Source organism: Zonotrichia leucophrys, chromosome 17 (genome assembly GCF_028769735.1).
Source record: "Zonotrichia leucophrys gambelii isolate GWCS_2022_RI chromosome 17, RI_Zleu_2.0, whole genome shotgun sequence".
Taxonomy (NCBI): Eukaryota; Metazoa; Chordata; class Aves; order Passeriformes; family Passerellidae; genus Zonotrichia; species Zonotrichia leucophrys.
Genome location: NC_088186.1, coordinates 4,901,863 through 4,929,276, shown reverse-complemented (window position 1 = coordinate 4,929,276; position 27,414 = coordinate 4,901,863). Strand labels below are relative to the sequence as shown.

The 27,414-nt window shown below is 56.5% G+C and overlaps 1 protein-coding gene across 4 annotated transcripts; it reads left to right on the top strand.

Annotated features, from left to right (window-relative positions):
* The first annotated feature begins 396 nt into the window (after positions 1 to 396).
* On the top strand, positions 397 to 27,414 carry ASS1 (argininosuccinate synthase 1). 4 transcript variants are annotated; one of them, XM_064727885.1, is made up of 15 exons: positions 397 to 492; positions 3,013 to 3,124; positions 3,557 to 3,625; positions 3,844 to 4,032; positions 5,995 to 6,051; positions 6,461 to 6,535; positions 9,413 to 9,483; positions 9,858 to 9,888; positions 13,795 to 13,885; positions 15,707 to 15,791; positions 16,739 to 16,803; positions 21,083 to 21,214; positions 24,754 to 24,910; positions 26,570 to 26,635; positions 27,120 to 27,414. In XM_064727885.1, exons 1-15 carry the CDS (start codon positions 437 to 439, stop codon positions 27,172 to 27,174), a joined length of 1,311 nt encoding a protein of 436 aa, XP_064583955.1. In that variant the 5' UTR covers positions 397 to 436; the 3' UTR covers positions 27,175 to 27,414. The 4 variants fall into 4 exon arrangements, with proteins under 4 accessions (XP_064583955.1, XP_064583956.1, XP_064583958.1 ...); XM_064727886.1 differs by having other exon boundaries at positions 402 to 488; XM_064727888.1 differs by having other exon boundaries at positions 427 to 484.

The window sequence follows — 27,414 nt, the reverse complement described above, 5'->3', positions numbered from 1 at the left end:
GAAGGTGAGTTTGGCCCCATGGGCAGCCCTCTGCCCTGTCCTCTCCTGCCCACCCTGGCTCCTGCATTGCCTCCTGACGGAGGCTCAAATAAACCCAACCTTCCCCTCCTTGCTGTCTGGGGAGGAAAGCCAGGTGCTGCAGGGTGCCATCTCTCCTCTGTCCCCATTTTCCCACTCCTTGGGGGCAGGAGGCTCCATGGGTGCTCTGTGGAGGTTGCTGAGGAGCTCAGGAGCGGGGGAGAGCTGTGGCAGCACCCAGAGCAGCCCTGCAGGGGCTGGAGCTGGGCACTGGTTCCATCTCAGGGTCAGCTTCTCCCCCGGTTCTGCGGGGCAGGAGGAGCTCAGGGCCTCTCCCGGGACGGTGCCCAAGGAGGGGCTGTCCTGCGGCGGCTCCGCCCGCCCGAGCCCGGTACAAAGGAGCAGCAGGAGGGGGAGGATGCTCCAGGCACCGGCCCAGAGCACTGAGGGCAGCCGGACACCGGCAGTGAGTGAGTGAGTGTGGGCATGGCATGGGGGGAGAGGGGAAAGGGGGGCTTTGCCTTGGGGGATGTCCCCTCATCCTGTCTGTCCCCTCATCCTGTCTGTCCCATTTCCACCCACCCACGGGTGTCCCCCACGCACCCCTGGGTGCTGGAGCAGGGCACGGGGGTGCCAGCCCCTTCCCAGCACGGTGCACGCTGCAGTCAAGCCCTTCCCAGCTCAGTTTGGGATGAGTGGGGAGTTTCCAAGTGAGTCCCATTTCCTTGAGGGTCCCCTTGGCCACCTCAGGGAGGGGAGCTGAGACCTCAGCCAGTGCCTCCTCGTGCCCTCTCTGTTCTGGGGATTTTGGGGGGCAGGATGGGACCTCCACGAGGTAGAGAAGCCTAGCAGCACTGAGCACATGCCTGTGCTGCTGGAAAGGCTGTGTCTGTCCCTCCTGCCTGCCTTTGCCCCTGTTCTTGCCCCTCCTGCCTGCTCCATCCCAGCCCTCAGGCAGCAACCCGGCTGGCAAAGATAGTTCCTCTCTTCACCAAAGTTTCAGCCTTTTTATTCCCCCCCCCTCTTTCTGTTTATTTCTTGGTTTTAAAACCGAAAGCGCCGTGTTCCTTTGGCGCAGGGCAGCCCCAGCCTCTCCAGCAAAATAAATCCCTGCCCCAGCTCACACGGAAATCGCTACGGAATAACAACAAGGGCTGAGAAAGTCCCGCCGCCTTCCCCTTCACCGAGCTTTGTTTGCTCTGATTTATTGCCACCAAAACTTCGGGGCTCTCCCTTCCTGGGCAGACAGATTTGGCACCAGCCGTGTTTCCCGAGCTGGGAGCGCTGCTGCTCCCACCCCGTCTCTGTGATGCAGGATGCGTCTCCGGGACAAAGTGCCCCCAGGCCCCTCGGGCATTGCGACATCGGGACGGGTCTGAGCAGGCAAAACTTGGAGGCATTTCCCTTCCCTATCGCCCTGCTGGGCCACTGGTAGAGCGAGTGCGCCCGCTCTCGGAGCTGCTTACTCAGGCTGGCAACCACAGCAGCGATGCTGGTGGCCACAGCGGGGATGAGTTTGGCACTAAAGGAGGGAAGTTGTCTCCAAAGGAGCCGCAGGAGCAGCGTCAGGGTTGGGCTGGGCCGTTTTGGGAACTGCGATTGCCTTCCTGTAATTGCCCCGTGAGGAAGGGGCGGCTGGAGCTCGCTGGGCAGGGACCCAGCTTGGCACAGGGAAATGCTGCTTGCACAAGCTCGGGCACCCGGTGCTGCCTGCGTGGCACGGCCCGACGGGCACGGGCAGGCTCGGGGAACCGCAGGGAACGGTCCGGGGCTGCCAGAGCTCTGTTCCTCAGCCAGAACCCTGCAGGAGCAGCGCAGAGCTGTCTGTGGCTGGCTTCCAGCCTCACCCCGCGGGATGCTGGCTCTGCAGTACACCCCGGTGTCACCCCATCCATCCCTGGGAGACCTGCTGGGTGGGCCGGCCCGGAGCAGCGGGCACGGCCCGGAGCAGCAGGCAAGGCCCGGAGCAGCGGGCACGGCCCGGAGCAGCAGGCAAGGCCTGGAGAGGAGGGCACGGCAAGAAGCGGCGGGCACGGCCCGGAGCGGCAGGCACGGCCCGGAGCAGCAGGCAAGGCCCGGAGCAGCAGGCACGGCAAGAAGCGGCGGGCAAGGCCCAGAGAGGCCTGCAGGAGCAGGATTGTGCTGACTTGGCAGCAGCAGCAGCGCTGTGAAAGTGGCTCAGGACAGGACTTGGCCGGCTCCACGTCCTCCTCCCCCGGCCAAGGGTCAGCTGGCATCGCCTCCTCGTGGGGCCCTGGGATTCACAGCCTGGGGACATTCCTGTCCCCGGGGACTGCAGGGACAGTCCAGAGCCCCTTCCTGCCCGGGAGCCCCAACCCTCCTGAGATCCAGGCTGCTGCACCCTTCACCTCTCCTGTTGTTGGCTGAAGTCCTCGGTATCCTTGGCTGGAGGGTGAAAGGTGCTGAATCCCCACGTAGGTGTTTGGTGCTGGCAGAAACCACCGCAGCACAATTAGAATAAATGCTCTGTAAGCATTAATTAGACTTGGGGCTGGGCTGGGCTCTAGGGGATGCTGCCAAGGCCCCCAGCCCTGCAGTCCTGATGGGCACAGGGGGCTGAGCCTGTGGCAGCTCTGCAGATGGGCAGGACGTGCTGGGCTGTGCCAGAGCAGGGCACTGAGCTGTGCCTCTGCCACGGTGCCTGAGCTCCCCAGCACTGCAGGGCACGTGTAGAGCGTGGGGCAGGCTGTGCTGGGGCTGCCAGCATGGAGAAAAGGTAAGAGCAGAACAGCCCTCCTGGCTGGGAGGGCTCCTCCGTTGTCCAGCCACCTCAGGGTGCACAGGTTGGTGCACAGGCAGTGTGTCCTCCCTGGCTGAGAGCCACAACCTGGCCATGGTCACAGTGCTGTGGCTTTTCCCCTTGCCCCCAGCCCTGCCCTGGCTCCCTGCTTCAGCTGATCCTTCCTGATGCTGTGGCTGGTGGCTGCAGTAAGGGCAGGGGCTTCATGACCCCCTTTTCCTTTGCTTTGGCAGCACCATGGCTCAGCCCAAGGGCACAGTGGTCCTGGCCTACAGTGGGGGGCTCGACACCTCCTGCATCCTGGTGTGGCTGAAGGAGCAGGGCTACGATGTTATCGCCTACTTGGTGAGCTCTGGGCTGTCCCTGGGGGTGCAGGGGGTGCAGGGCCATTGGTCTGGGGGGGCAATGGGGGTCCTGCTGTGTGTGTGTGCTGTGGGTGTGACCCTGCTAGCACTGGTTAACCATGGCCCAGCTCACTGCTGCTCTGCTGAGCTGCCAGCCCTGTGTGGCACAGCCTGTCCCTGCCAGCTAATGACCCTGTGCTAATGAAGGCAGGGGATCAGGGCAGAGCCAAGGGGCTTGGCAGAGCAGGGCATGGCCCTGAGATATCCAGCTCAGGGAGTGGAACTCCCCTCCTGCCCAACCTCGGTGTCCTCAAGCCCAGCCACCATGGACTCTGTCATAACACACACAATGCCCTATGCCAAACTGGACTTGCTCTGGGTTTTGTGGCCTTGTTTCACACTGAGTTTTTTTTTTGTTTTCACTCCTTTCCAGGCCAACATTGGGCAGAAGGAAGATTTTGAGGCAGCACGAAAGAAAGCACTGGCACTGGGGGCCAAGAAGGTAACACAGTGTCCCTGCCCTTGCTGCCCACCATGGGGCTCTCACACACCCCAGAGAGGGGATTGTGCCAATGAGAAATCCTCCAGAGGATTTGCCCCAAAGCCTTATAGTGCCATTTAGGAAAAGAGAAGCAAAGAGATTTTTGCTGCACCGTTCCTAAAACTGCAGCGTGGATTTCCCCTGCAGCAACCCTTCCATCAGGGTCCCTCTGCTGGCAGGTTTACATCGAGGACGTGAGCAGGGAGTTCGTGGAGAGCTTCATCTGGCCGGCAGTGCAGGCCAACGCGCTCTACGAGGATCGGTACCTGCTGGGCACGGCCCTGGCACGGCCCTGCATCGCCCGCGGGCTGGTGGGCATCGCCCAGCAGGAGCGAGCTGCCTACATCGCCCACGGGGCCACGGGCAAGGTGAGCAGGGCACACAGGCACCGGGCAGGGGTGGCTCCATGTGCTCGGCTGGGGGAGCTGCTCAGTCTGCAGGGCGAGCTAGGGGTGCCAGGAGGGGTGCTCAGGGTGTTTTGGGGGGACTGTGCAAAACTCAGCCGTGTTTCAACACTTCCTCCTCGCTTCTGGGATTTCTGTGCCCAATTTCGGTTCCGTCTCGCTGTTGGGAAGGCTGGAGTCACGGCTGAGTGTCTGGCAAGAATTTCAAAAAGCTGGGGCTGCCCGGGCCAGGAGCCGGCTGGGACTGAGCCAGCACAACCAGGCGTGGTTAGGGGTGTCCTGCAATAGGTCCTGTCCCACAGTCTGTCCCTATTCCTTGTCCCCACTTCTGGCTCTCCCGGCCCCTGTCCCCATTCCTGACCCTATCCCGGCTGTGTCGGTCCCTGTCCCCATTCCTGTCCCTATCCCGACTGTGCCAATCCCTATCCCGGTCCCTATCCCGGCTGTGCCGGTCCCTATCCCAGCTGTCCCTGTCCCCGTCCCCGCAGTCCCCGCCGGCCGCAGGGAGGACGCTTTGCCGCTAGAGGCAGCCAGAGACCGTGGCAAAGGGATGCTCGGGGCCAGCCCGTTCCTGCGGAGGGGGAATCCCCCTCGGGGAGCGTGGTGGGCCCGTGGGACCTGCGGGACGTGGCCGTGGGTCACCCCCGGCACCTCCAGCCCCTCCCTGGACACGTGGGGCAGGTGAGGGTGAACCAGGACCTGCCGGGTGCCTCCTCCTCCTCCTCCCACAACCCCTGCCTTGGGCTAAGGCCAGGTCCTTAGGGTTCCCAGGGAGATTGCCTATGGGTTTGGGGGCCCTCCCGGTGGGGACCCTGCTAGAAAGCGGATGTTAAATGCAGCCAGGAGACTGCCGAGCACCCAGGAGATGGGGCAAAGGGGCAGCTGAAGGGGCACATGACCGGAATTATTCTTTTTCCTGCTGCAATTGGGTCCCTGCACACTTTTCTGTCCATCCTATCCATCCTCACCAAGCTTTTCTTGCAAAGGTGCCCTGGATTAACACACCCCCAGCACCACGGTGTCCCCTCGGCTCCAGGTGCCACCAGCCCTCGGTGCTGGCAGGGTGTCATGGTTTGGCCTGCGACATTTCCAGCATCCCAAAAAACTCACTTCCTCCCAAACCACGACACAGGGGCGCCCTCCCCGAGGTGGCTGCACTCCCCGAGCCATTAAGCCGCGGGCACGGGCAGGGACGGACGGACGGACTGCCGGTAACTCGAGCCGGCTGCGGAGCCTCAGATGGGACCATCTGGGGTGTGGATCCCGCTGCTGCCGAGCAGATGGACAGTGCCGGGCCCGGGAGGGAGCTGAGTGCGCTGCTGGATGTGTGTAATAGTCCTCTGGGAATGCCCAGCCCGGTGTAAATGTATCCTCAGGCCCACGGCAGGGAATGGGGGTCCTTACACCCCGTGGTGAGGGTGGAAAATTGGTTTCAGTGAGTGCTATTCCCTTGGAAGTGCTCGTAATTCCCAGCCTTCCTGCTGCTCCTTGCCCCTTCCCAGCTACCTGGACTCATTAGTGGGATCTAATCAGCAAGGGACAATTAAGGTAAAGGGAGATTTGGAGCTGTTTAATGATGAGTTTCTGCATCCCTCTGCTCACTGTGGTCTTACCCCCACCTTGCCCTCTTCCTTCTTTGTCCTTTGATGTCTTTGGGGGAAAAAATACCCAAATCTGGTTTGAACACACAGCAATCAGGAGCTACAGGAAAGGTGGCTTGGGGTCCAAACCAGCCGTGGATATGGACCAGGAATGATCCCATGGGACAGAGAATCCTGGCCCTCTGTGCCCAAGGTTTCCAACACCACCGGGGGAGCTGTAGCTGGAGCCAAGCAGCTCCTCAGAGGCTGAGTGTGATTATGTGTGAGTGTGTGTTGTCACACCCTGGGCTGGGGTGACCCCTCAGCACCTCCTTTGCTGTTTCAGGGCAATGATCAGGTTCGGTTTGAGCTCAGCTGCTATGCCCTGTGTCCCAAGATCAAGGTAAGGCACCCAAACCCATCCCCTGCCTCCGCACTGCCGGGCTTCTGCCCCTCTGCAGCTGCTGGCAATTCTGTTTTAACACCCATGCAAACGGCCCTGCCTCACTTTAACAAGCCACCAGCTGCACACAGCGACGTTTTGGCATTTCAGGGCGCTGTAATGATCCTTAATTGACCTATTTTTACCCCAAACACCACGAGGCCACAGAGGAGACAGCACCAAGGCAGCTGCTGGCTAATCGATGCTGCCTGTTTCCCTCTGCATCCAGTGCCTGGTTAGGGTCGGGGTTTGGTTTACTCCCACCTTGTGCTGGGAGATTAAATTTCAGCTGAGATGCAACACCCTGTTGGTCTTGGCTCCCAGGGGCTACAAGAGGGCAGGGGATTCTCATCTCCTGCTCTCCTGCCAGGTTGTTGCACCGTGGAGGCTGCCTGAGTTTTACCAGCGCTTTCCTGGCCGCCGTGAGCTGATGGATTATGCCAAGGTAGGAGCTGGCGTGGGGTAGCCACAAGATGCCCAGGGCAGCAAAAGGTGCTCAGAGTGGCTGTGGAAGCTCAGGGTAGCCCTGGGATTGTTGGAGTGACCATGGGATGCTCAGGGACACCACAGGATGCTCACCAGGCTTGGCAGGTGACAGCAGCACACCCTGCACAACATCCCTGCAGCACCACTCAGGAGCCTCCTGGTCAGAGTTTCCCCCACCCCCCTTTCCTCTTTTTCTTTTTCTCCTTCCTTTCTAAAAGCCCCATAATTACCTGGCTATTAATTGTAACCCTCTTTCCAAGGAAACGGGTCCCAGCTCCCTGACTTGTGTAACAGACAAAGCAAATACATTCACCTTTGTTGTCCCTTCCTTTTTGAAGTACAAGTTACAATAAAACATATTAGAAGTTTTGCATCAGGTTTTTATGTGCCCACCAGGGTACCTTTCTTTTTTAGTGACTCCATGGAAATGCTTGACAACTCAGCTCAATCAATCAAAAGGGAAAAGTCAGCTCTGTGCATAAACCAGAAAATTGCTTCAGTTTTTAAATAGCTGCCACTGGAGCTGCCTGGGTAATCTCAGGGAAGGAGAGGTGTGGAGCTGGAGGGATGTGGCGTGGGGTGAGGAGCCCTCTGAGCCCATTAGGGCTGCCAGGAGAGCGTGGTGTGTTGAGGATTGTGTTTGCCATCTGCTGCTGTATTATGAAGGGGAGAGTTTACGAGAGCTTTCCATATGTTGCCAAACAAATTGTCAAATAGGGGAGTTATTAAGAGCACCGTGGTTTTATTATATGGAAAATGGAACATGTGTTTTGGGGTTGGGGGTTTTGTTTGGTTGTAGGGATTGTTTTGTTTGTTTGGGAAGGGGGAGGAAGGGAAATGAAATGGGTTGGGGCCCCATTCCATGAGCAAAAGGTTGTGGGTGAGGGTTTAAGTACTTTTCAGTCTTTGGTTATCTGTAACAAAAACAAAAAAGTGGTTTCCTTTCTTTTTCATCCTGAGGAGAGGGAGATGCATGGCCAGGTCCTTTGAGCACATGCATGTGCTCACCTTGGTGCTGGGGGAATTAGAAAATGATGATTTTGGGGCTCCGTTGGTGCCAGGGGAAGTGAGGCTCTGTTTCACTGTGGCACAGCTCTCTCCATGGGTTTGCTGCCCAGGGGCTGAACCCAGCCTTGCTCTGGCAACAAATCTGTGCCAGGGGCTGCTTCATTCTCATACACCTTAATGAGAGCAGCCAAATCCCCCTGGGTGGTGCCCCAGGAATAGCCTGGCCACAGGCAGAGCAAGTGAAGCTGAGAACAAAATCCCTCTTTGGTCCTGGCACTTTTGGCTCCTGCAAAGGCTGCCTAGGCTCTGTAGGTATTGGATCTGGACTTGGAGGATCCTCTTTGGAATGTGGTGAGGATGGGTTGGGGAACACTGGCTTTCCCAGTTACCGGGAGAGAACTGGCTGGGGGCACAAGGCTGCTCAGGATCACTGGAAGATGGATTTGTACACCCCAGATGAGATGGGTGTGTCAATGCTGGGTCTCTTCTCACAAATAGAAGATAGGGCAAGAGGAAATGCCCTTAAGCTGTGCCAGAGAAGGTCTAGATTGGATAGTGGGGGGTCTCAGCAGGCTCTATGCCGGAATTATGGTGGGGAACCAGCAAATCAGGACCCGTGAGCCTGAGGCCATGTCCCCCCAGGAGCAGGGCTGAGTCAGTCCCTCTACAGCATGAGATCTCAGAATCTTGTTCCCACCTCAGGTGCTGGTTTGAGGGCTGTGATGCAACAACCACGAGCATTTCCTTCCCCTGTTACTGGCCAAACAAGAAATGTCCCCTCCGCCCCTGCTCCTGTCCCCAGCTGAGCCCTTACTGAGCCCCTGCTGTGGTGACACTGCAATGCCAGAGCTGCCCAGGCTGTACAGACACATCAAGGCTCAGTGGGAGCTGCTGTCCCCATCCCTGTCTTGCCATGGCCATGTCAGAGCCAGCACATTGTGACTCGGTGTCCCTGCAGGGTGGGTGACATCCCCACTGGCTCCAGTTTCAGCCTGCTGCCGTCACCTCTCCCGCTAATTCCCCCAAGTATTCACCTCGTTTTCACAGGCAATTTCCCCCATTGAAGTGTCAGTGGATAAATGGCAGGCTGGTGACCTCGTTAGGGAGCTGGGCTCGGGGCTGTACATCCTGCTGGCCAGGGAGCTGTGGGGCCTCACGTCCCTGGGCATGGCATGTTCAAGGTGCCCTGGGCACTGAGCCTGCCTGGGGTGTGTCTGCTTCCCCAGGGGTTTGCACCAGGCTGTGAGGATGTGCTGCTGTCCCCTCATGACACAGCATTGTCCTCTGTAGGCTCTAGAGCATCCTGTGGGTTTGGGGACATGGATCCCAGTGTCACCTCCCCTTGCTGAGAAGCCTGGCTGGGGGAATTGCAGAATCATGAAACACCTTGAGCTGCAAGAGACCCACAGGGTCATCAGATTCAGCTCCAGGCCCTGCAATGAACACCCCAACAATCCCACCACACACCTAAGAGCATCATTCCACCATCCTGGCCCTGGAGCTGGGAAAAGCAGACATCATCTGTGCTGGTGTCCCCATCTCTGGGGTTCACGGGGTGCTCTGGGGCCCCTTCCAGCCTTGGCAGGGCTGGGATGGCCGTTCTCCCCCCACCCAGCCACACTGTGTCCCTGATGTCCCTGTTGGGCTGGCTGTTGTGGTGGCAGCTGGTGTTGGTCAGGGACATGGGAGTGCACCTTGCTCTGTGCTGCCCTGCTGGTGCCCTGGGCTGTGCCTCTGTGCTTTTGGGGCTGATCCTGCTGGGAACCAGCATCGATGAGACTGGCTTTCCCTGCAGGCTGGCTTATCCCCACTCTCCCTCTCTTGGCAGAAACATGGGATCCCAGTGCCTGTGACGCCTCAGACACCCTGGAGCATGGATGAGAACCTAATGCACATCAGGTGAGGAGCTGGGCAGGTGGGGACTCCCATGAGATCTGGAGCCCCAGTCCCCTCCAACCCACATGTCCAGAGCAGCCCTTTGCACATCCATTGCCCCAGGCTGCCCCTCCACATGCTGACCCCACCAAATCCTCCATCCTACCTTTCTGTCTAGTTATCTACATTCCCCATGGCAGCATTCATCTCCTGGACTCTCCTAAGCCCAGCTCTCCTCTCAGGGTTGCTGCTAAAACCCTCTGGAAATCCATGACGTGTTCTTATGTCCATCCTCACGGGGTGGGTGGGAGCAGGGGTCTCATCCCAGTGGGTTTTGAGGTTGCAAAGTTGCAGGTGCTGCAGTGACCTCTCTCTCCCTCCTTCCCTGCCTGCTGCAGCTACGAAGCCGGGATCCTGGAGAACCCCAAGGTAATCAATCGATCCCGGCAGCCGCGGGTCGGGGGCGTCTCAGGGTGTGTTTGCAGCCTAATTGGAAATTTCACGGCGGGGCCGCCCGGGGAGGTTCCGCCACCGCCCCCGGCGCGTTCATTGCCAGCTTGAACAGGGGACGGGACCAGGGTGACACCGGAGGGGGCAGAGTGGCGGGGCAGCGTTAAAGGAGCAGTGAGATGCGGTGCTGGTGCGGGGGGCAGAGGCTCGGGATGTCCCCTGCAGCTCGCCCAGCCCTCCTCGCTCTCCACGGGGGTGAAACCTCCCGTTGGGTGGGTGGTGGTGTTGGACACCCATGGGGCCACCAGCTCTGGTACAAGCAGGGACCAGGGACCGGTGACAGCGCCACATCCCCGGCCGTGCGAGCCGTGCCCGCGGTGCTGCATCCTGGCGCTGCCTGCGCCGTTCACGCTCCAGCGGGTCCCCGGCCCGGCCGCTATTTGAACTATCTATTTAAGCTATCTATTTAAACTATCCATCAGGGCTAATTAGACAGCCCGGGAGAGGAGGGGAAGGCGGGCGCAGAGCGAGCGGAGCCGCTGGAGCTCGGTGCCCGCAGCCGCTCCCGCAGCGGGGCTGACGCGTGCCTGCGCCGGGCAGCGAGGAAGAGGAGGGTGAAGGTGGAGAGGGGTCCTGCTCCTCCTCTGGTGCCCTCCAGGAGGGTGTCTATGGGTCACAGCCGGGTTCCTGTGGGGTCTCCTTCACAGAGAGTGGTTGGCACAGGGATGGGTGGTCCGGGCTTTAGCTGAAGGTGGCACGGGCCTGACCCACGGCTATCCCGAGCCAGCTGCAGCACCCAGCGCCTCTCCTCTGCCCCGCCCTCCCCGGGCTCTGCCAAACCCGGGGCTGAGCTGTGCCCTGACCCCATCCGGAGCATCCCCTGCTCGGGCACCTCACCCTGTGACTGTGCTGGGGATGGCTTCCAGAGCTGTCCCTGTCGCTGCTGTCCCTGTCGCTGCTGTCCCTGTCGCTGCTGTCCCCCGCCCGGCCCGGGAAGCGGTGCTGGGCACAAGGCGGCCCTGGCAGGATCCGGGGTGCCAGGCACGGCGGGCTCCCCTCCCCAAACCCCCGGGACCTGCCAAACGCAGGGATTTGAAAGCAGATGGTTGAGCTATTTTCTGCCTCTGTGAGGCCCGATTGAAGGGCAATGAGGCAGCTAATGTGGAGAAAGATAGAAATTTACTTGCTTTAACTTCATATGGCACTCTGAAAGAGTTCATTCAGTCCCGGGCACAACAATATCAGCCGGATGAATAAACCATTTGCGGCATCGATAGCTCTGCATCATGGTTTACTTCATGGACCATTTGCTTCCAATTTCTTCTCTTCTTGCCCCGTTTTTCTTGCTTCTTTCTTCCCCCCTCCCTCTCTCACTTTCCACACACTCTTCCCTTTTTTTTCCCCCCTTTTTTCCCCCCCTTTTTTTCCCTCTCTTCCCTTTAAAGATGACATTGCAGGACTAGCCCCCCTGCGGGGAGGGATAAATAGAAGGCATTGATACACTGCAACAAACTATTTGTCATTTGAACTGTGCTTTTAGGAGAGAGAATAAAAAGAGGACAGACTCACACCGTAATGATGGAACGCAAGCCAAATGTCACTTTTATTTCTATTTAGTTATTTTATTTAATAGGGGTTTTCATAGTTGGCTCGGAAAATTGGAAACTACCTGACTTTGACTTCCAATGTTTAGTAAAGAGTTTTTAATACTTTCCGGTCTTTTTTCTCCCACCCCCTTCCACCTTTTCCTTTTGAACTCAAAGTTTTTCATCATCTCTCGCGGGTTCATCTAGTTAATAAGTGTGATCAGGGCTAGGAAAGGCCAGACGATGTAAAATTGAAATCCACAGCCCGTGTAATCTGTGCGTGGGGGCACGGGGGAGATGAGCCTGCCTGCCAGTGCCTGTGCCTTAAAACGAGGGAAAGGGACAAAAATGACATTAAATGGGAAGCGAGGAGGGGTTTGCTGCAGGGAGTGCTTGGGTGGCTGTGTCTGCATTGCCAGGATTGGTGTTGGGATGTGCACCCCGAGGTTTGGGGAGAGGCAAGGGGTCCCCCCCAGTTTGGAGGGTGAGATGGGGTTCCCTTGCAGCTGTGTGGGGTTCCTTCAGGTGCTGGCAGTGCTTCAGCAAATATAAATATATTTGGAGAAAAAAAAATTGAAGTTTTCACTAAAATTCTTGTTGCCAGCCTGGAAAAATTTTAGATGAAAACTTCTTCTGTAGAGAAATTACTTTTCCATTTAAAAAGCTTAAATTTTTTAAAAGCAATCGCTCTTGGGTGGATTATTATGGGTTCTTTTTCCTAACTTGCTTTATACCTTATCGGTTTTTTTTTCCTTGCTGGAATGCAAGAGAAGGGAGGAAAAGGGACTTTTAAAGGTCCCTTCCATCCCAAACTATTCCATGATTTGATTAAGTGAGCAGAATTGTGGATTAAAAAGGAAAAGAGGAACAGGGAGAGCATGGACCAGGCATTCGGTGGGTGAGTACAGGCAGGGCCTCCCTGCCCAGAGATAACCCAGTCGGACAGAGCTGGAGCTCTGGGTTAGTGGGGAAATACCAGTTTGAAGCCTTCAAAAGGCTGCTTGACTCTCCATGGTGCTGCAGCGCCCTGGCTGCTCTGTGCCCCCATTCCCCCTCCGCCTCATGGAGCTGTGGCTGGGTGGGGAGTCCCTCTGGAGGCAGCAGTTTACAAACACACATCTGAAAGTATTTTGGGGTCAGCCGCATCATGGGTGAGTGCTGAGGGGCCATGTGAAATTGCAAAGCATTTGTTCTCCGGGACGGAAAGCTTTTTTATATTACATTTCCCGGCCCCCACCCCCCTTCTGGCACGCACTTCAATTGCAGCAATTCACCATCGGCACCCGAGCCTCTGCTGGCCTGGCTCTGATGGAGATAAGATGCCTCTTCCCTATAAATCTCAGAGAGAAAAAAAAAATATATATATATACATAAAGGTTGATGTGCTCTGAAATAGGTTTTTGCTTTGCTGCTCTATTTTCCCCCGTGTGTATTAACCCCGGGGACAGCTTGAAAGAGCCGGTGTGCCGGGAGCACCTGCTGGGGTCAGGCCGCCTCATCAGCGTTTTCGGTCAGTGCCGGATGAGCCGGGCCGATGCGGGGATGTGCGGGGCCCGCCCGCCCGCTGCCCGCGCCCTGCTTTTCCCTGCCTGACTTGCTTCTGCTCAGCCAGCCCGCCTCCAGCTGCGGGGGCGGCGGAGGGAAAGATGAGATCAAGTTGAGGGGAAAAATTGGCTGATTCTGCCAACCCCTTTGTTCCCGGGGCCCCTGGTAAGCGCCGGTGCTGCGCCGTGCTGGTCCTGTGATTTGGGATGGGGGTGAAACCCTGGGATGGGGATGTGATTTGGGATGGGGGATGCACCCCTGGGATGAGTGATGTGATTTGGGATGGAGGATGTATTTTGGAATGAGGGATGAACTTTGGGATGGGGGATGCACCCCTGGAGTGGGGGACGTGCTTTGGGATGGGGAACATCCTTTGGGATGGGGATGTGCTTTGGGGTGGGGGATGCACCCCTGGGATGAGTGATGTGATTTGGGATGGGGAATGCACCCCTGGAATGGGGGATGTGCTTTGGGATGGGGGATGATCCCCTGGAATAGGAGATGTGCTTTGGGATGGGGAATGTGCTTTGGGATGGGGGATGCGCCCCTGGAGGGGATGTATTTTGGGATGAGGGGTGTGCTTTGGCGTGGGGGAAGCACCCCTGAAAGGAAGATGTGCTTTGGGATGGGGGATGACCCCCCCTAGGACGGAGGATGTGTTTTGGGATGAAGGATGTGCTTTGGGGTTGGGGCTGCCAGCAGTGTTGGCCATGGCAATGCCACTGACTCTCCCTCTTCTCTCCCTCTCCTGCAGAACCAGGCTCCTCCCGGGCTCTACACCAAGACCTGTGACCCAGCCAAGTCTCCTGACACCCCAGATGTGCTGGAGATCGAGTTTGAGAGGGGTAAGAGCCTCCTTGCTGCCAGGCCTTGTCCCTGGGTCCCCAAGCCCCACTTCCCACCCAGGACTGGGGTTCTTGGGCAGATGGGTGGCCCTGACTCTGAGATTGGGGCTGAGGATGGTGCAGCAGCACACCAGGGCCCTTTGAGGTGTGCAGAGGGTCTGCTCAGATCCCAGGGGGTTTCTGGGACCCCCCTAAGAGTGGAAAGGGGTCTGAGCTCCCTCACTCCATCAGGGCACAGTGGGCACAGGGTCCCCTGTCCTGCAGGTGGCTCTGAGGGCATGCAGGTGATGCTGGCCAGGTAACAGCTGGGGAGCTGCTCAGCAGGATCTGGCTGGTGATGCCATCATGGAGGAGGCAGGGATGCTCCATTGCATCTCTGGGGACACTCCACTGCATCCTGGGGACACAAGGCAGGGCCCAGCCCCGAGCAGGGCACACTGGGCAGCATCTCCACATCTGCCAGCCACAGCCATCCCCGTGCCACCACCCACCCTGGCAGCAGTGGCGAGCCCAGCACAGGCTGGGGGGAGACCCTGCAGGGAGGGGACACCCCCTCCCCTCCCTGCTCCATTATAGCGATCCCCCTGCAAGGAGCAGCCCCCCTCCCGGCAGCCCATTCAGCCCCTAGTTAATTTATTTGAAGTTTTAATCTAATTATTAACTATTTCAAAGGCTAAGCAGCTTTCGGCAACAACAGCCCCGACGTTGTCGGCTCTTCGCCGAGCGGACCCCGGCCAATATCCCGGTGGAGGATGAGGAGAGAAAGAGCCGGGGCGAGGGGAGGGCGCGGGCTGGGGGGGCCCACGCCGAGAAGCAGCTTAAGGTTCATTATTGCCGCGAGTTTACATTTAATAGCAATTTACAACTGAGTTTATAAACCCCTGGAAAATAGGAGGTTTAAAGGGGGGGCGCTGGGGGGGAGCTGACAGCCCCCATCACTAGACAGGGCTCTTGCGGGCGCCTATATAATAAAGACTAGAAAGGGAGGCATTGAGGCTGATTGGCAACTGATAGTGCGTTAAATGGTAATGAGGAGGGCAGATGGAGGGGGGATTAAGCCTCCAACTCCGCACCGCTTTTCTTTGTGGGCTCCGCAGCCCCCTTGTCAGCTTCCTAATACATTTATTGCTCATTTCACACCGCTAAAGAAAAAATCCCTCTTTCTATTCAGCATCCCCCCCCTACCCCATCACCACCACCACCAACACCCCGCTCTGCTTTGCTCCTGCCCGGTGCCCTTAAAAAAAAAAAAAAAAAAGAAAAAAACCCCAAAAAATTAAGGAGGGGGTAAAGAAAGAAAGAGAAGGTGCAATAATGAATTCATGGCGGGGAGCGCCCCGCCGCGGGGTGCGTGTGCGTGCGTGTGCGAGCAGCCCGGGCTGGGGTCCCCCCCAGACACCCCCCGTGCTGGTGAGAGGAGGAGGGGGGGACACACATTTGTCACTCTGTCCCCCCTCCCCAGCAAGGGCTGGTGGGACAGAAGGTGCAGCGCCGTAAGACAATTGCGGAGCGTGAAATTCAATTAGTTAAGGGCCTGGTTGCAATTTCACAGGCCCTAAAAAAAAAAGGGAGAGGGAGGAGAGAGAGGAAAAAGAGGGGGGGGGTGACGTTTTTATGGCCTTTTATTATTTATTTATTTCGCTCCTCTCCCGAGGTGGGTCCCCCTCCCCTCGCCTCCCCCTCGCACCAGCTTGGATATGCCTTTTTAAGAAGTTATTTAGAGTTCATATCTGTCACATCTATTTAACGCCCACGGGGTGATGTTCCGGGGGGATCCTGACACCGGCTGATGCTGCCCATCCTCTGTCCCCGCCTCTGCAGGTGTCCCAGTGAAGGTCACCAACACTGGGGACGGAGCCACTCGTTCCTCGGCGCTGGAGCTCTTTGTGTACCTGAACGACATCGCGTGAGTGCCACCCTGTCCGGCCAGCAGAGGGGACAGGGCAGTGTCTCAGGGCACCCAGCGGGGTGGGAGCAGGATCTCACAGTGTCCTGGTGAACCCAGGGATGGTGGCCAGCGATGGGAGTGTGCCAGTTGTGCCATAAATGCCAGCAAGCAGAGCTGGGCACCAAGGCCAGGAGCACAAGGGTATAAATACCTCAGGGTTTTGGTCGTTGGGCATGAGGAGGATTAAAAAGTCCTCTGAGCATTCTCTGGGCTGCCTGTGTGCCCCAGGTGCCATGCCCCTGCCTTTACTTCTTGTCCCCTGCTCTCACATCTTGCCCTGCCCAGTCTCCCTGAGAAGGCTCAGTGTCCTTTTCGTGTGGAGAGTTGACTTTTTGGGGGAATGGAGACCTGCTGGCCAGGTTCACTGCCCTTTTCTATTCCAGTCTCCACAGCAGCAGCTCCTTTGGGGTTTTCTTTCCATGTGCCACCCCATGCCCGGCTTCTGCTGCTGCTGGCACAGAACCATCCTCAGGAGTTTGCCCAAAAATACAGCAGCACCCACAAGGGCACCCACCCCTCCTAAGTGCCACCCAGTCCTGGCCATCCTCCTCTGTGCCTTTATCCTCCTGGTGGTGAATGGGAATGAATTTTTCTACTTTATTCACTTTTTAAATGGTTAATAAGTGGTTTTAAAAGTACTTTGGAAATACAGGTGTCCCATGTCCTGTCTCCTTGCCCAGTTTATTTCCCAGTGGCCAAAGCTCCATGGCTGCCTGCAGCACTGGTGGCCCCAGTGACAAGCGGTGGAGAGAAAAATCCATTTCCTTGTCACCTGCCTTGTCCCTGCTGCTGCTCAGCAGTGCTGCCCAGAGGCTCCCTGCTGTCATTTGGGGTTTTTCCCCATTGTCCACCCCTCTGACCCAGATGTGGGGCTGGGACTGCAGCAACCTCCCTTCTCCTGACAGGGGCAAGCACGGCGTTGGGCGCATCGACATCGTGGAGAACCGCTTCGTGGGGATGAAGTCCAGAGGTGAGAGCACGGCCCCGAAAAGACAAAAAAATGGGAAAACCATGGTGGGTGCCCAGTAATGCTGGGGTGCTCTGGTTCAGGTCACACCAGCAGTCTCAGCCTTTCCCTCCCCATCAGATTTTGGCAGAGATTTCCTCATGACAGGGACTCTTTGTTGCTCTTTAATGAGAGCAGTTTCCCACTCACTGCCACTGCTGGCACCAGCCAGGGGGTCCCAGTGCCCCCAGGTGAGACCTGTCCCCACAGCAAACACACCAGGCTCTGGGTTTTGTGGGGATATGCTCATGGAAGGTCCTGGATGGTGCCAGACTCTACAATGCCTGTACAAACCACAGGAAGCTGATGCAAATTATTATTTTGATGTTTTTTTAAAGGCAAATATTTGATTTATCCACACATTTTTGAGTCTATGTCTCCTAATATTGATCTTCCATTGGGATCAATTTCATTGGAAACCTCTGGAGGCAGCAAGCTGCCCAGTGAAAAAGTAAGTGAGGAGGTGGCTCAGCATCATTTCCCAACTCCTTGCTCCAACTCTTTTGTTTTAAATCTCGTTAATGCTTAATTAGATGCTTCCTTTCTTTAAACTTGCCCTCTGTGCAGGACAACAGCAAAAATTTTGGTAAGACTCAGCCTGTGGTGTTCCTCCCCACCACAGAAGAAGAAACAAAACCCCAAATCATTTGATCTGAGTTTAAATAATCAAATTGAAACCAAAAGAAGGAAGTAAAAAAAACCAACCCCAACCCACACACACCAGCCTGTGCATTTGCATTCAGGATGCTGAGTAATTTGTCAAAATCTGCTTTATTTTTTTAAGAGCCACTGACACGCTCTAGTGACCCTTCCAGCATTTAATAATTCCTCCAAACCCCATTTATCTGTCACGTCTGTCTGCTGTGTGACACCAGCGAGCGATTGCTGCGCCAGGGAACCGGGGGGTCTGGGCCAGCCCTGCAGGGAGGAGACCCTGGGCTGGCTCCCTGTGGGGATGAGACCTTGGGGAAGCCTCCCCCCATTGCTTTGAGCAGGATCCTGTCCCTGGTTGGCTTTTTGGGATTGAGAGAAACCTCCCATAAATGTGTTATGCAGGAGGGAGGGAGAGTGGCATGGAGCAGGCCCGAACAGGAGGGGCTGTGGGCACCTGCTCTCCTCCAGGGTTTTGGAACTCAGCGTATGATCCCAGCACTGCCTGGATCATTTTGGACCCCAGATGGATTTAGGATCAGTGGTGCAGGAGATACTGTTGGGGTTTAAAGGATTGTCTCCTCCAAGCCCAGCTCCTGTGAGGTTGCCCCGCAGATTTGGGGCCGAGCGATGGCTGCCGTGCTCCTCCACTGCGGGACCGGGCCAGCCCTGCAGAGAGGAGACCCTGGGTGGCTCCCTGTGGGGATGAGACCTTGAGGAAGCCTCCCCCCATTGCTTTGAGCAGGATCCCATCCCTGGTTGGCTTTTTGGGATTGAGAAAAACCTCCCATAAATGTGTTATGCAGGAGGGAGGGAGAGTGGCATGGAGCAGGCCCGAACAGGAGGGGCTGTGGACACCTGCTCTCCTCCAGGGTTTTGGAACTCAGGGTGTGACCTGAGTGCATTTTGGACTCCAAATGGATTTAGGATCAATGGTGCAGGAGATGGGAGCTGGGCTTAGAGGAGACAATCCTTTAAACCCAGCAGTGTGAGGTTGCCCTGCAGATTTGGGGTTCTGCAGGGGAAACTGAGGCACGGGCAGCAGCATGGCCAGAGCCTTCCCTGTGGTGGAGGTGGCAGCGAAGGTGCTTCCTCTTCCTCATCTCCCAGTCCCAGGAAGTGAGAGAAGAGGAAAAATTCATTTGCATTGATTTTTACTAAGCTCCTAATTGGACTTCGTTAAGACCTAATGGGCGAGGGGGCACGGAACCACTCGCAGCCTTTCAAGCCCAATTAACTCGGGTTTGCCCTATTTGTTTTAGTGGCAGGAGGGTGGCTAATTACGGGGTGCCAGGGTCGGGGGCACGGCTGGGCCGGGGGGCACGGCCCTGCCTCTGCCTCCCGCTCACATCCTCATTATCAAATTATCTTTTTAACTCCGAAGGGGGGCTAATTAAGTGAGGTAAATGAAATCAGTGGGGAGGAAGAGGGAAGGAGGGGGACGGTCGCTGCCAAAAGCTGAGCGCTGCCGGCGGCTGGGGCTTTTCCTCCCCTTGGCTCCCTCCTTTTTCCTCCTCTGGATGCGCTGAGCTGATGGAGGAGAAAGTGGAAAACCCTTTCCCTGCAATGAGCACCAAACTGGGCCTGATGGCTCAACCTCAGCCCTGGACCAGGGGTGGAAATTTGGGCAGCATTTTCCCATGGGCACAGCATCCCCCTGTCCTTCCCCACATCCCTTCCTGTCCCCGGGATGACGTTGGGAGTGACAGCCTGCACTCAGCACAGCAGAATTGCTCCGATGGAGGTGAAGTGACAGCCGAGGTTACAAATTAGAAAATTTTAAGTAGCGGCAGCTGTCTCCTTCGCTGCCTCCCTCCCTGTCCCCCCTGCTCCCGTCCCCCCTTCCTTAGCAGTAATTATGGGGTGATTGAAGCATCGTTGGGCTGCAGTGCTGACACCTCTGTCTTTTTCCTGTAAACATGGGGAGAGGAAAATAGACACTTGGAGATTGTGCGAGTGTCACTTTGAAGGTGTCTCTTGTCTCCTCGGCAGAGGCTGGAGAGTGGCTGTCAGCTGCCCTCCCCTCTGCCCCAGCTGACACACTCTGGTCCTGTCTCCCAGCACCCCCAGATGGGCAGGAGGTGGGAGTAAAGGCATAGACCCAAACCTTCAGCCCAAACTGGCTTTAACAGCCCTCAGGGGAAGGAGACGGAATATTAATTGTATTAATTGTGTTAGTGGTGGGCTCAGCTCCACAGTGAGGGGCTGGAGCAGCTCCCTGTCACTGCTGTGCCCATGAGGACAGTTGGGGTTTGGTGTTAACTTGGCTGTCTGCTCCCACATCCTGAGGGAATGGATGTTTGGTGAGCACCTGAGCTGCCCCACCTGGGCTTCACCAGGGTTGCTCTCCTTTGGGACAGTCAGGCTGTGGTCCTGTAGGATGCTGAAATCATGGGCACTGCTTGGGATGAGGTGTGATGGAAGAGCCTTGGGCTGCTGCCCTTGTGGCTCCTGCTGTGTCTGGGGGACTGTGGCCACACTGGCACAGGAGGTGCTGAGCCTGTGCCACCCTCCAGGGCACTGAGAGAGCAGAGCCTGGTGAAGCTCTGAGCCCTGTGGGCTGCCCTCAGCCCCTCCTGGGGCTGGGGCTGGTTGGGGACACATCCCCTTCAGTGGGGACTTTGTTCCCTTTGCCATTCCCAGGACTGCAGCACAGCAGATGCCCAGCACTGGGAAATGACCATTGCTGTGGGCAGGGGACAGGGACATGCTGGCTGTGGGGTCACACCCTGATTTCCACAGCCCTGGCTTGGGATGAGGTGTGATGGAAGAGCCTTGGGCTGCTGCCACAGCCCTGGCTGTGGAACTCAGGGTGTGACCCCACCACTGCCTGGAGCATTTTGGACCCCAAATGGATTTAGGATCAATGGTGCAGGAGATGGGAGCTGGGCTTGGAGGAGACAACCCTTTAAAGCTCACAGCCTTTCCCATCACACACTCACAGCCTTTCCCATCACACACTCACAGCCACAGCAGCTCAGCATTTCCCCACAATATTTCTACCTTCATGGATGGCAGAACCGCCTGGCCACGCTCGCGTTTAAACACCACGCACAAAACAAGCCTCGAACGGCTAGAACAAAGGAGCAGCACGCCAAAATAATTAAACACCCTCCATCCCCAGGCCTTGTGCAGCAGGAAGAGCCTGGGGGGGCCCTGCCAGCCCCGAAGGAGTTGCCCTGGCAGCCCCAGGTAGCCTTGTTGGCTCCCGGCAGCCGCGGGGAGAGGAGGGCACTGCGCGCTCCCCATGCCTGTGCCCCGCTCGTTCTGCTAATTACAGGTTTTCAGCTGCAGACCGTTGGGCACGGATGGGTGGGGGGATCGGTTCCCAAACCCTGTCATTTAGCCTCGTCAGAGTGCCTCTTCAAAGAGGGGAATCTAGAAATTTTCTCCGCAAGGTGCGGAGTGGACTGTCTCGGCCCCAGCATGAATATAATGACAGATGCATTTTACAGCGAGCTGAGACTGAATGTGCTCGACCACGGCTCCTTCTGTCAGCCAAGTCATTATTTTTTGTCATTTGCTGACAGTTTTGGTCTCATTCGTTTCTCTCTCTTTTTCTGCTTTTCCCCCTGCCTGGAAAAATGGCTAGGTATCTATGAGACCCCAGCAGGAACGATCCTGTACCATGCACATTTAGATATCGAGGCCTTCACCATGGACCGGGAAGTGAGGAAAATCAAGCAGGGGCTCTCCCTGAAATTCTCAGAGCTGGTGTACAACGGTAGGTGCAGTCCAGTCCTGCCACAGCAGCCTCCTCCTCATCCTCCTTCCTTGCTGCTGGAGCTTGCAGGTCCCATTGGTTGTGAAACTGAGGTTTTGAGGCTGCTCCTGAGGAGAAATGTGGATTTGGGCTGAGCAAAACTCCACTGTGCCGCTTTCCTGCCCAGGGAGCTCCATGCCTGCCTTTGGGAGGCAATGCCATATTCCATGAGGCTTTCTCATGGCATTCCTCCCAGCCCAGTGCCACCACTTCATCCCAACCAGCACATTTGGATGTAATTCAGCATCCTTTTGTCCCCTCTCGTGTCACCTTTCCCCAGCTCTCACCTCCAACCCCTTCTACTTCTGCCTTTGCCTCCTATATCTGGGATATGGGGCACCCAAACTTTAAACTTCAAACCCTGCCATGGCATTTGGAGCTGGAGAGCTGTCCCTGTGCCCTGGCAGTGTGGCATAGGAGGCTCTGGAGTGTGCCTGTGCCCTGGCAGTGTGGCACAGGGGGCTCTGGAGTGTCCCTGTGCCCTGGCAGTGTGGCACTCTCTGGATGTCCCTGTGCCCTGGCAGTGTGGCACTCTGGGTGTCCCTGTGCCCTGGCAGTGTCGCACAGGGGGCTCTGGAGTGTCTGTGTGCCCTGGCAGTGTGGCACAGCGGCCTCTGGAACGTCCCTGTGCCCTGGCAGTGTGGCACAGGGGGCTCTCTCTGGAGGAATGGAGGGTCCTGGCAGTGCTATGTGGTGCACAGCCCACACAGGGGCACTGCGGGTTGGGGCTCCTGCTCTGGGACAGGACAGCACAGCCTGGAGAGGGCTGGGAGCCATGAGAAACGAGGGGATAGGGGCTCACCCAGCACTGAAGCTCTGTGTCCTCCCTCCTGTGCAGCAGCCACAGCCCCAGACCGTGGGCTGAGTTTAGGGGGTCACAGCTCAGCATTTCCCCTGTGCCCTGGCCTGGCACTCTGGGGGGAGAACCAGCAGTGCCCTGGGGGCTGCTCCATGGATCCACCCTGAGCCAGGCTCTGGTGTTGAGTTAAAGGAAGGAGGATTAGCCCAGAATGCCCTGAGCAGGCTCAAAGCCCCTCTGCCCACCCCTGGGTGCTCAGAGCTGTCACCCCTGCAGGCCCCACAGCAGGGCATTCCTTCTCCATGGCCAAACATTTGTCAGTCACTGATTTCTCAGCCTCCCAGCTCCTCATCCCATCACTTTTCTCTAACCACAAGGGCTGGGATGATTCCTGTGGGGTTTTCAATGGGAAGACACCTGAAATAACTTGATTTTGGGAGCTTGGGGTTTGGGCAGCAGCAATTCCAGCAGGACTGGCTCAGGCTTTTCTCTCCTGCAGTTTCTGTGCCAGTGCTTGTCACCTTCCCCTCCAAGGACATTCACTCTTGCATCTTCCTCAGCAACTAGCATTTAATGCCTGAGCCCCTTTGCTGCTTAAATCACATTTTAGGGCCCTGTCAAGGGCTGGGGGAACCTCTGTCACCTTCCTCTTGGATCACAGCCCCTGCCCTCATTCCCCAGTGCCACTCTTGCCTCTGGCCATTTTTATCAGACTTTGACCTGGCCTGCCATTCTTTTAACTATTTTTTTTTTTTTTTTGTAGTTCAGGCTTAAACCTATTTGTTTGTTTATTCCTAACCACTGGCTCGTTGTGCAGCCACCAGGTTAAAAAGCCACTGAGGGAACCATGGTTTGAATTCTCCCTCCCCACCTCTGCCAGGCAGAGGATGCTGTTTCCGTGGCTCCACGTGCTGAATCCCCAGGGATTCCCAGCTTGGTCCTAAACTCCCCTGCCAGCCAACCCTAAATCCAAGGAAAAACCCCAGCAAAGTGCAAAAAGCACCCGTGGGTCCCCATGCCCGAGGCCAGGCTTTCAAGCTCACCTTCCTTTAACACCTCATTATTGCAGCCAGTCCCGTTTTTAGGAGAATTAGTGTTTATCTTCCCCCTGTTCCTATTGATCCCATTGTGGAGGGGTGGCTTTGAAGCCGTTCCCTCCTTTCCAGGTGCGGAAATGCCATTGTCCCCCTGCCTGCGCCGTGATTAGGGCACGATGGTGGGGAGGTCATTAAGGGGGATCGCTTCCAGTGTCTGCAGTGGGGGGTCGGGAGGGGGGGATGCTTCCTCCCACCTGGAGCTGTCAGAGGCAGGATTTAAGCAGCTGGTTATTATTTTAGTGTGTCTGAGTTTTATTTTTACCGGGATTTTTTTACATCAGTCCTGCTAGTTGAAGAGTTGCACTTGGAGGGTGGGGACCAAAAAAAGGAGTGGGGTTGCTACTGGCGTGGCAGTCCTGATTTTAGGGAAGGGGTCCCCAAATCCTCCAGTGTAGAGCAGCTGAGGGGGGTCAGTTTAGTGGTGAGGGGCTGCAGGACCATGGTGCTGTGCCTTGGAGCAGGGGGGATCAGTTCAGGAGGTGAGTTTGGTGGTGAGGACCATGGTGCTGTGTCTTGGAGCAGGGCCACACAGACCCCGGGGACAAGGCTGCAGGATACAGCCCTGCTCAGGCCAAACAACAAAAGAAATTATTTGTTTCTTTAATGGCTTCGGCCCCAGAGCCCAGCTGGGAAGGGAAAGGTGAGAGGGCACCGGTGTGAGATGGGAGAGATAAAAGCGGGGCATGCCTGGAGGGCGGTGAATGGGCTCTTTCTTCCTCCACCCCTATCTCCTTCTGCATCTCCCAGGCTTTATTCCGGGTCTCCCAGGGCTCCCTGGCTAATAACCCTGCCTAGGGACAGGAGGGGCATGGGGGTGGCAGGCAGGGCACGACCCCTCCATGCACCTGCAGTGCCCCAGCTGCTCCCCCAGGATGTGTTTGGGGGCTGGGGTGTGACTGCACATCACCCCAGCACCCAGCCTGGGCTTCAGCTCAGGGCATTTGGGCTGCCAGGGGCTGCTGTCCCCCCTGGAGCCAGCCAGTGCTGAGGGGGTTTCCATTCCCAGAGCTGCTGGGACTGAGGGGTTCCTGTGGGGCTGCATCCCCCTGAGCACAGTCTGCCATTTGGGGCAGACCCCTACTCTGCCCATCCCAGGGGAGAATAGCTCATCCCTTTCTTGGGGAGCTGGAAGCTGATCCTCCCCCATTTCTGTGTCCATCTGTTTCCACCTGGCCTTCCCAAGATGGTGGTGTTTGAGTGGCAATTTCACTCCTGCTTAACAAACCTTTTCATCTGCATGATCACCCCTGCCCAGCAGAGCTGGAACAAGGACAGCCCCATGGCCTATTCCTAGTTTGTTCCATCCTCTTCTCCCATCCTGAGGGCCACCAAGGAGAAGGGAAACACCTGAGATCTCCATCCCTCATGGCTCAGCCTGTGTGTGAATCCCAGGGAAACACCTGACATCTCCATCCCTCATGGCACAACCTGCTTATCCCAGCATCTCATTTCCTCACCCAGTCCTGCAATCCCATCCCTTCCCCTGGAAATTACCCAAGCTCTGCCTTGTAAGGGGACCCTGGGGACCACCCTAGGCTGCCCTGGGGTCCCAGGTCCCTCTGGCCTTCCCCAAGCCCCTGACTGATCCCATCTCATGTCCTCAGGCTTCTGGCACAGCCCTGAGTGTGAGTTCCTGCGGGAGTGCATCGGGCGCTCGCAGGAGCCCGTGGTGGGCACCGTGCGCCTCTCTGTCTTCAAGGGCCACGTCTACATCCTGGGCAGGGAGTCCCCACGCTCCCTCTACAACGAGGAGCTGGTCAGGTGAGTGGGGCAGGGTGGGTAGGAGTGACAGTGAGCTCCCCTTCCCCATCCCATCCCACCCTTCTCCATCCCATCCCATCCCATCCCATCCCATCCCATCCCATCCCATCCCATCCCATCCCATCCCATCCCACCTCACCCTTCTCCATCCCATCCCAACCCCACTGGCACAGGTGACACAGCTGAAGCATAAGCCATGTTTCAAGTCAATATTGGGGTTTTTTTTTCCCCCTCTGGCTTTTCCCTTTTTCTTCGTGTTGTTTTCTCGCTTGCTCGCTCCCCCCTCAGCCCTCCCTCAACTCCTTTCAATCTCTCTAAACACTTTATAAGCCATAAATACACCCGAATGAGTTTAGATCAGTCGGAGTCAAATTATCTTCTCTCTTTCTCTTCTCTGGCTTTTTTTCCCCCCTTTCCCTCCCCCTCAAAATCAACAGCTCCTAATAATCCGTCCCAACCCTTCATTATGCTTTGCACTCTCACTTGGAGAGATTAAATGAATAAAGTATTAAAAAAAAAAAGGAAAAAAAAAGAGGGAAGAAAAAAAAGGAGGATGGAGGGGGGTGGGACGGAGGAAAAAGAGAGAGGGAGAGAAAAGCAGGGGCACTTATTCTCCCTGCGTCTCCAACCATTTTCCTTTTCTTTTTGATTTCTACATCGCTGGTTTGAAAGCCTTTGAGTGACGGCGTCACAGGAACCCGAGAGAAAGCTGTGAGAGGCAGAGCTGTGTGGAAATGCCTCTGCACAGTAGGTAGAAAGTAACGTAATTATAGAGCAGGTCAGAACCACTCGAATGAGCAAAAATAAAAGCACAGAGGTTTTTCTGTAGCCCGTCAGGGGAGGTAAAATCGTTGTAAACTCTTTTATTTTTTTAATTTTTTCTTCTTTATTTCCCTCCACTTCCTGCTTTAAGGTTTGTGGTTTCTGGGAAATGAGCCGTGTGGTTTGGGGATGTAGGAAACTGTTGGGAGCTGGGATTCAGTGGGTGGCTGCTGCCTTGGGAAAGGGGAGTGCTCTGAGGAATCACTGCCAGGTTCACAAAACCCCACACCAGTGTGGGGCTGTCCCAGCCTGCCTGGAGCCCTGTTTGTGCCTGGGGCAGTGCCTCCTGCCCAGGATCCCTTCCCTTTTCTAGAGCCAAACCTGTAGGATTGCTCTGGAACAGGGTGAGCAACCCTGGGTGGTGCCAGAACACGGGGAGGAAGGATGATGATGATGATGGAAGGGTGATGATGATGGAAAGGCGATGATGATGATGGAAGGAAGGGCGATGATGATGGAAGGAAGGGTGATGACGATGGAAGGGCGAGGACGATGGAAGGGCGATGATGATGGAAGGAAGGGTGAGGATGATGGAAGGATGATGACGATGGAAGGAAAGGTGATGATGATGGAAGGGTGATGATACAGTGAAGGACCAAGGAGGGGATTTTGGGGCAGTGTCCCTGGCAGGGCCTGTGCAGCCTGGGCATGGCAGATCCATGTGCCCCTTCCCCAGGGGCTGGCAGGGACCCAGCCCTGAGCCCCCCACAGTGGATGAGGGTCAGCAGCAGGGCCGAGCAGCAAGGTCTGGGATCCCTCACACTTTCTCCCATCCCAAAGGGCAGCCCTGATTCCCCCGGGAGTCCCATGGCAGTGACAGAGCCTTTCTCTCCACAGCATGAACGTGCAAGGGGACTACGAGCCCGCTGATGCCACTGGCTTCATCAACATCAACTCCCTCAGGTCTGTGGGGTCCAGGGGGACCCTCCCCAGCACCCCAAGGCTCCCCCATCCTCACTCAGGCTCTGGGGGTGATCCAAGCCCCCTTTGGAAGCCCCTCCTGAGCAGTGGGGTGCCACCAGCCCCGCCAGTACCAGCCCTGTTTAATTGCAGCCTTCCCCAGCACAGCCAGCCTCGTTATTTTACTTATTTCTCAGACCCCTCCCAACTCCAGGGCTGTAAAACACGCTGAATTTACATAATGGGCTCTTAATTTTTCCTTTGCCTGTTAACTGCTTTGTTCTCCCCGATGCTCCGTGTCCCCCCGACTCCTCTAAGATTAATTACATTATCTCGTGGGGAAAAAAAAAATAATTAAACTGTACAGGTCTTAACAAACGCCTGCTCTTCACGCCCCCTCATTCTGCTTAAATTAATTGAAAGGAAATGTGTGTTCTTACTGTTAATTTACAATTAATTTATTTTTTTTTCAAATCCCGGTTTCCAGGCTGAAGGAATATCATCGTCTCCAGAGCAAGGTCACCGTAAAGCAGGATGAATAGCAATCAATGCCTCCCGCTCCCCTTTCTAATTTCTGGAAGAAGTAGCACTAATTGTGGTGGCAATTGGTAATTGTAACTCGTCTCCCTGGAGCGGAGGTGACGGCTTTGTTACGGGGCTGCAAGTGAAATGCAATCGGGGGGGGAAAAAAAATATGTTTGTCCATCGGAGGAGAAGTGGGGAAAGAAATAAACCCCGGCCACGCGCAGGTCCGGCATGGAGAGCCGGGCTTTATCGCTTTA

Coding starts and splice junctions, on each gene's coding strand:
- ASS1 (XM_064727885.1), top strand. CDS start 437: ATGCTCCAGGCACCGGCCCAGAGCACTGAGGGCAGCCGGACACCGGCA. Junction 6,536..9,412: donor AGCTGATGGATTATGCCAAG/GTAGGAGCTGGC, acceptor CTCTCTTGGCAG/AAACATGGGATCCCAGTGCC. Junction 26,636..27,119: donor ATCAACATCAACTCCCTCAG/GTCTGTGGGGTC, acceptor CCCGGTTTCCAG/GCTGAAGGAATATCATCGTC.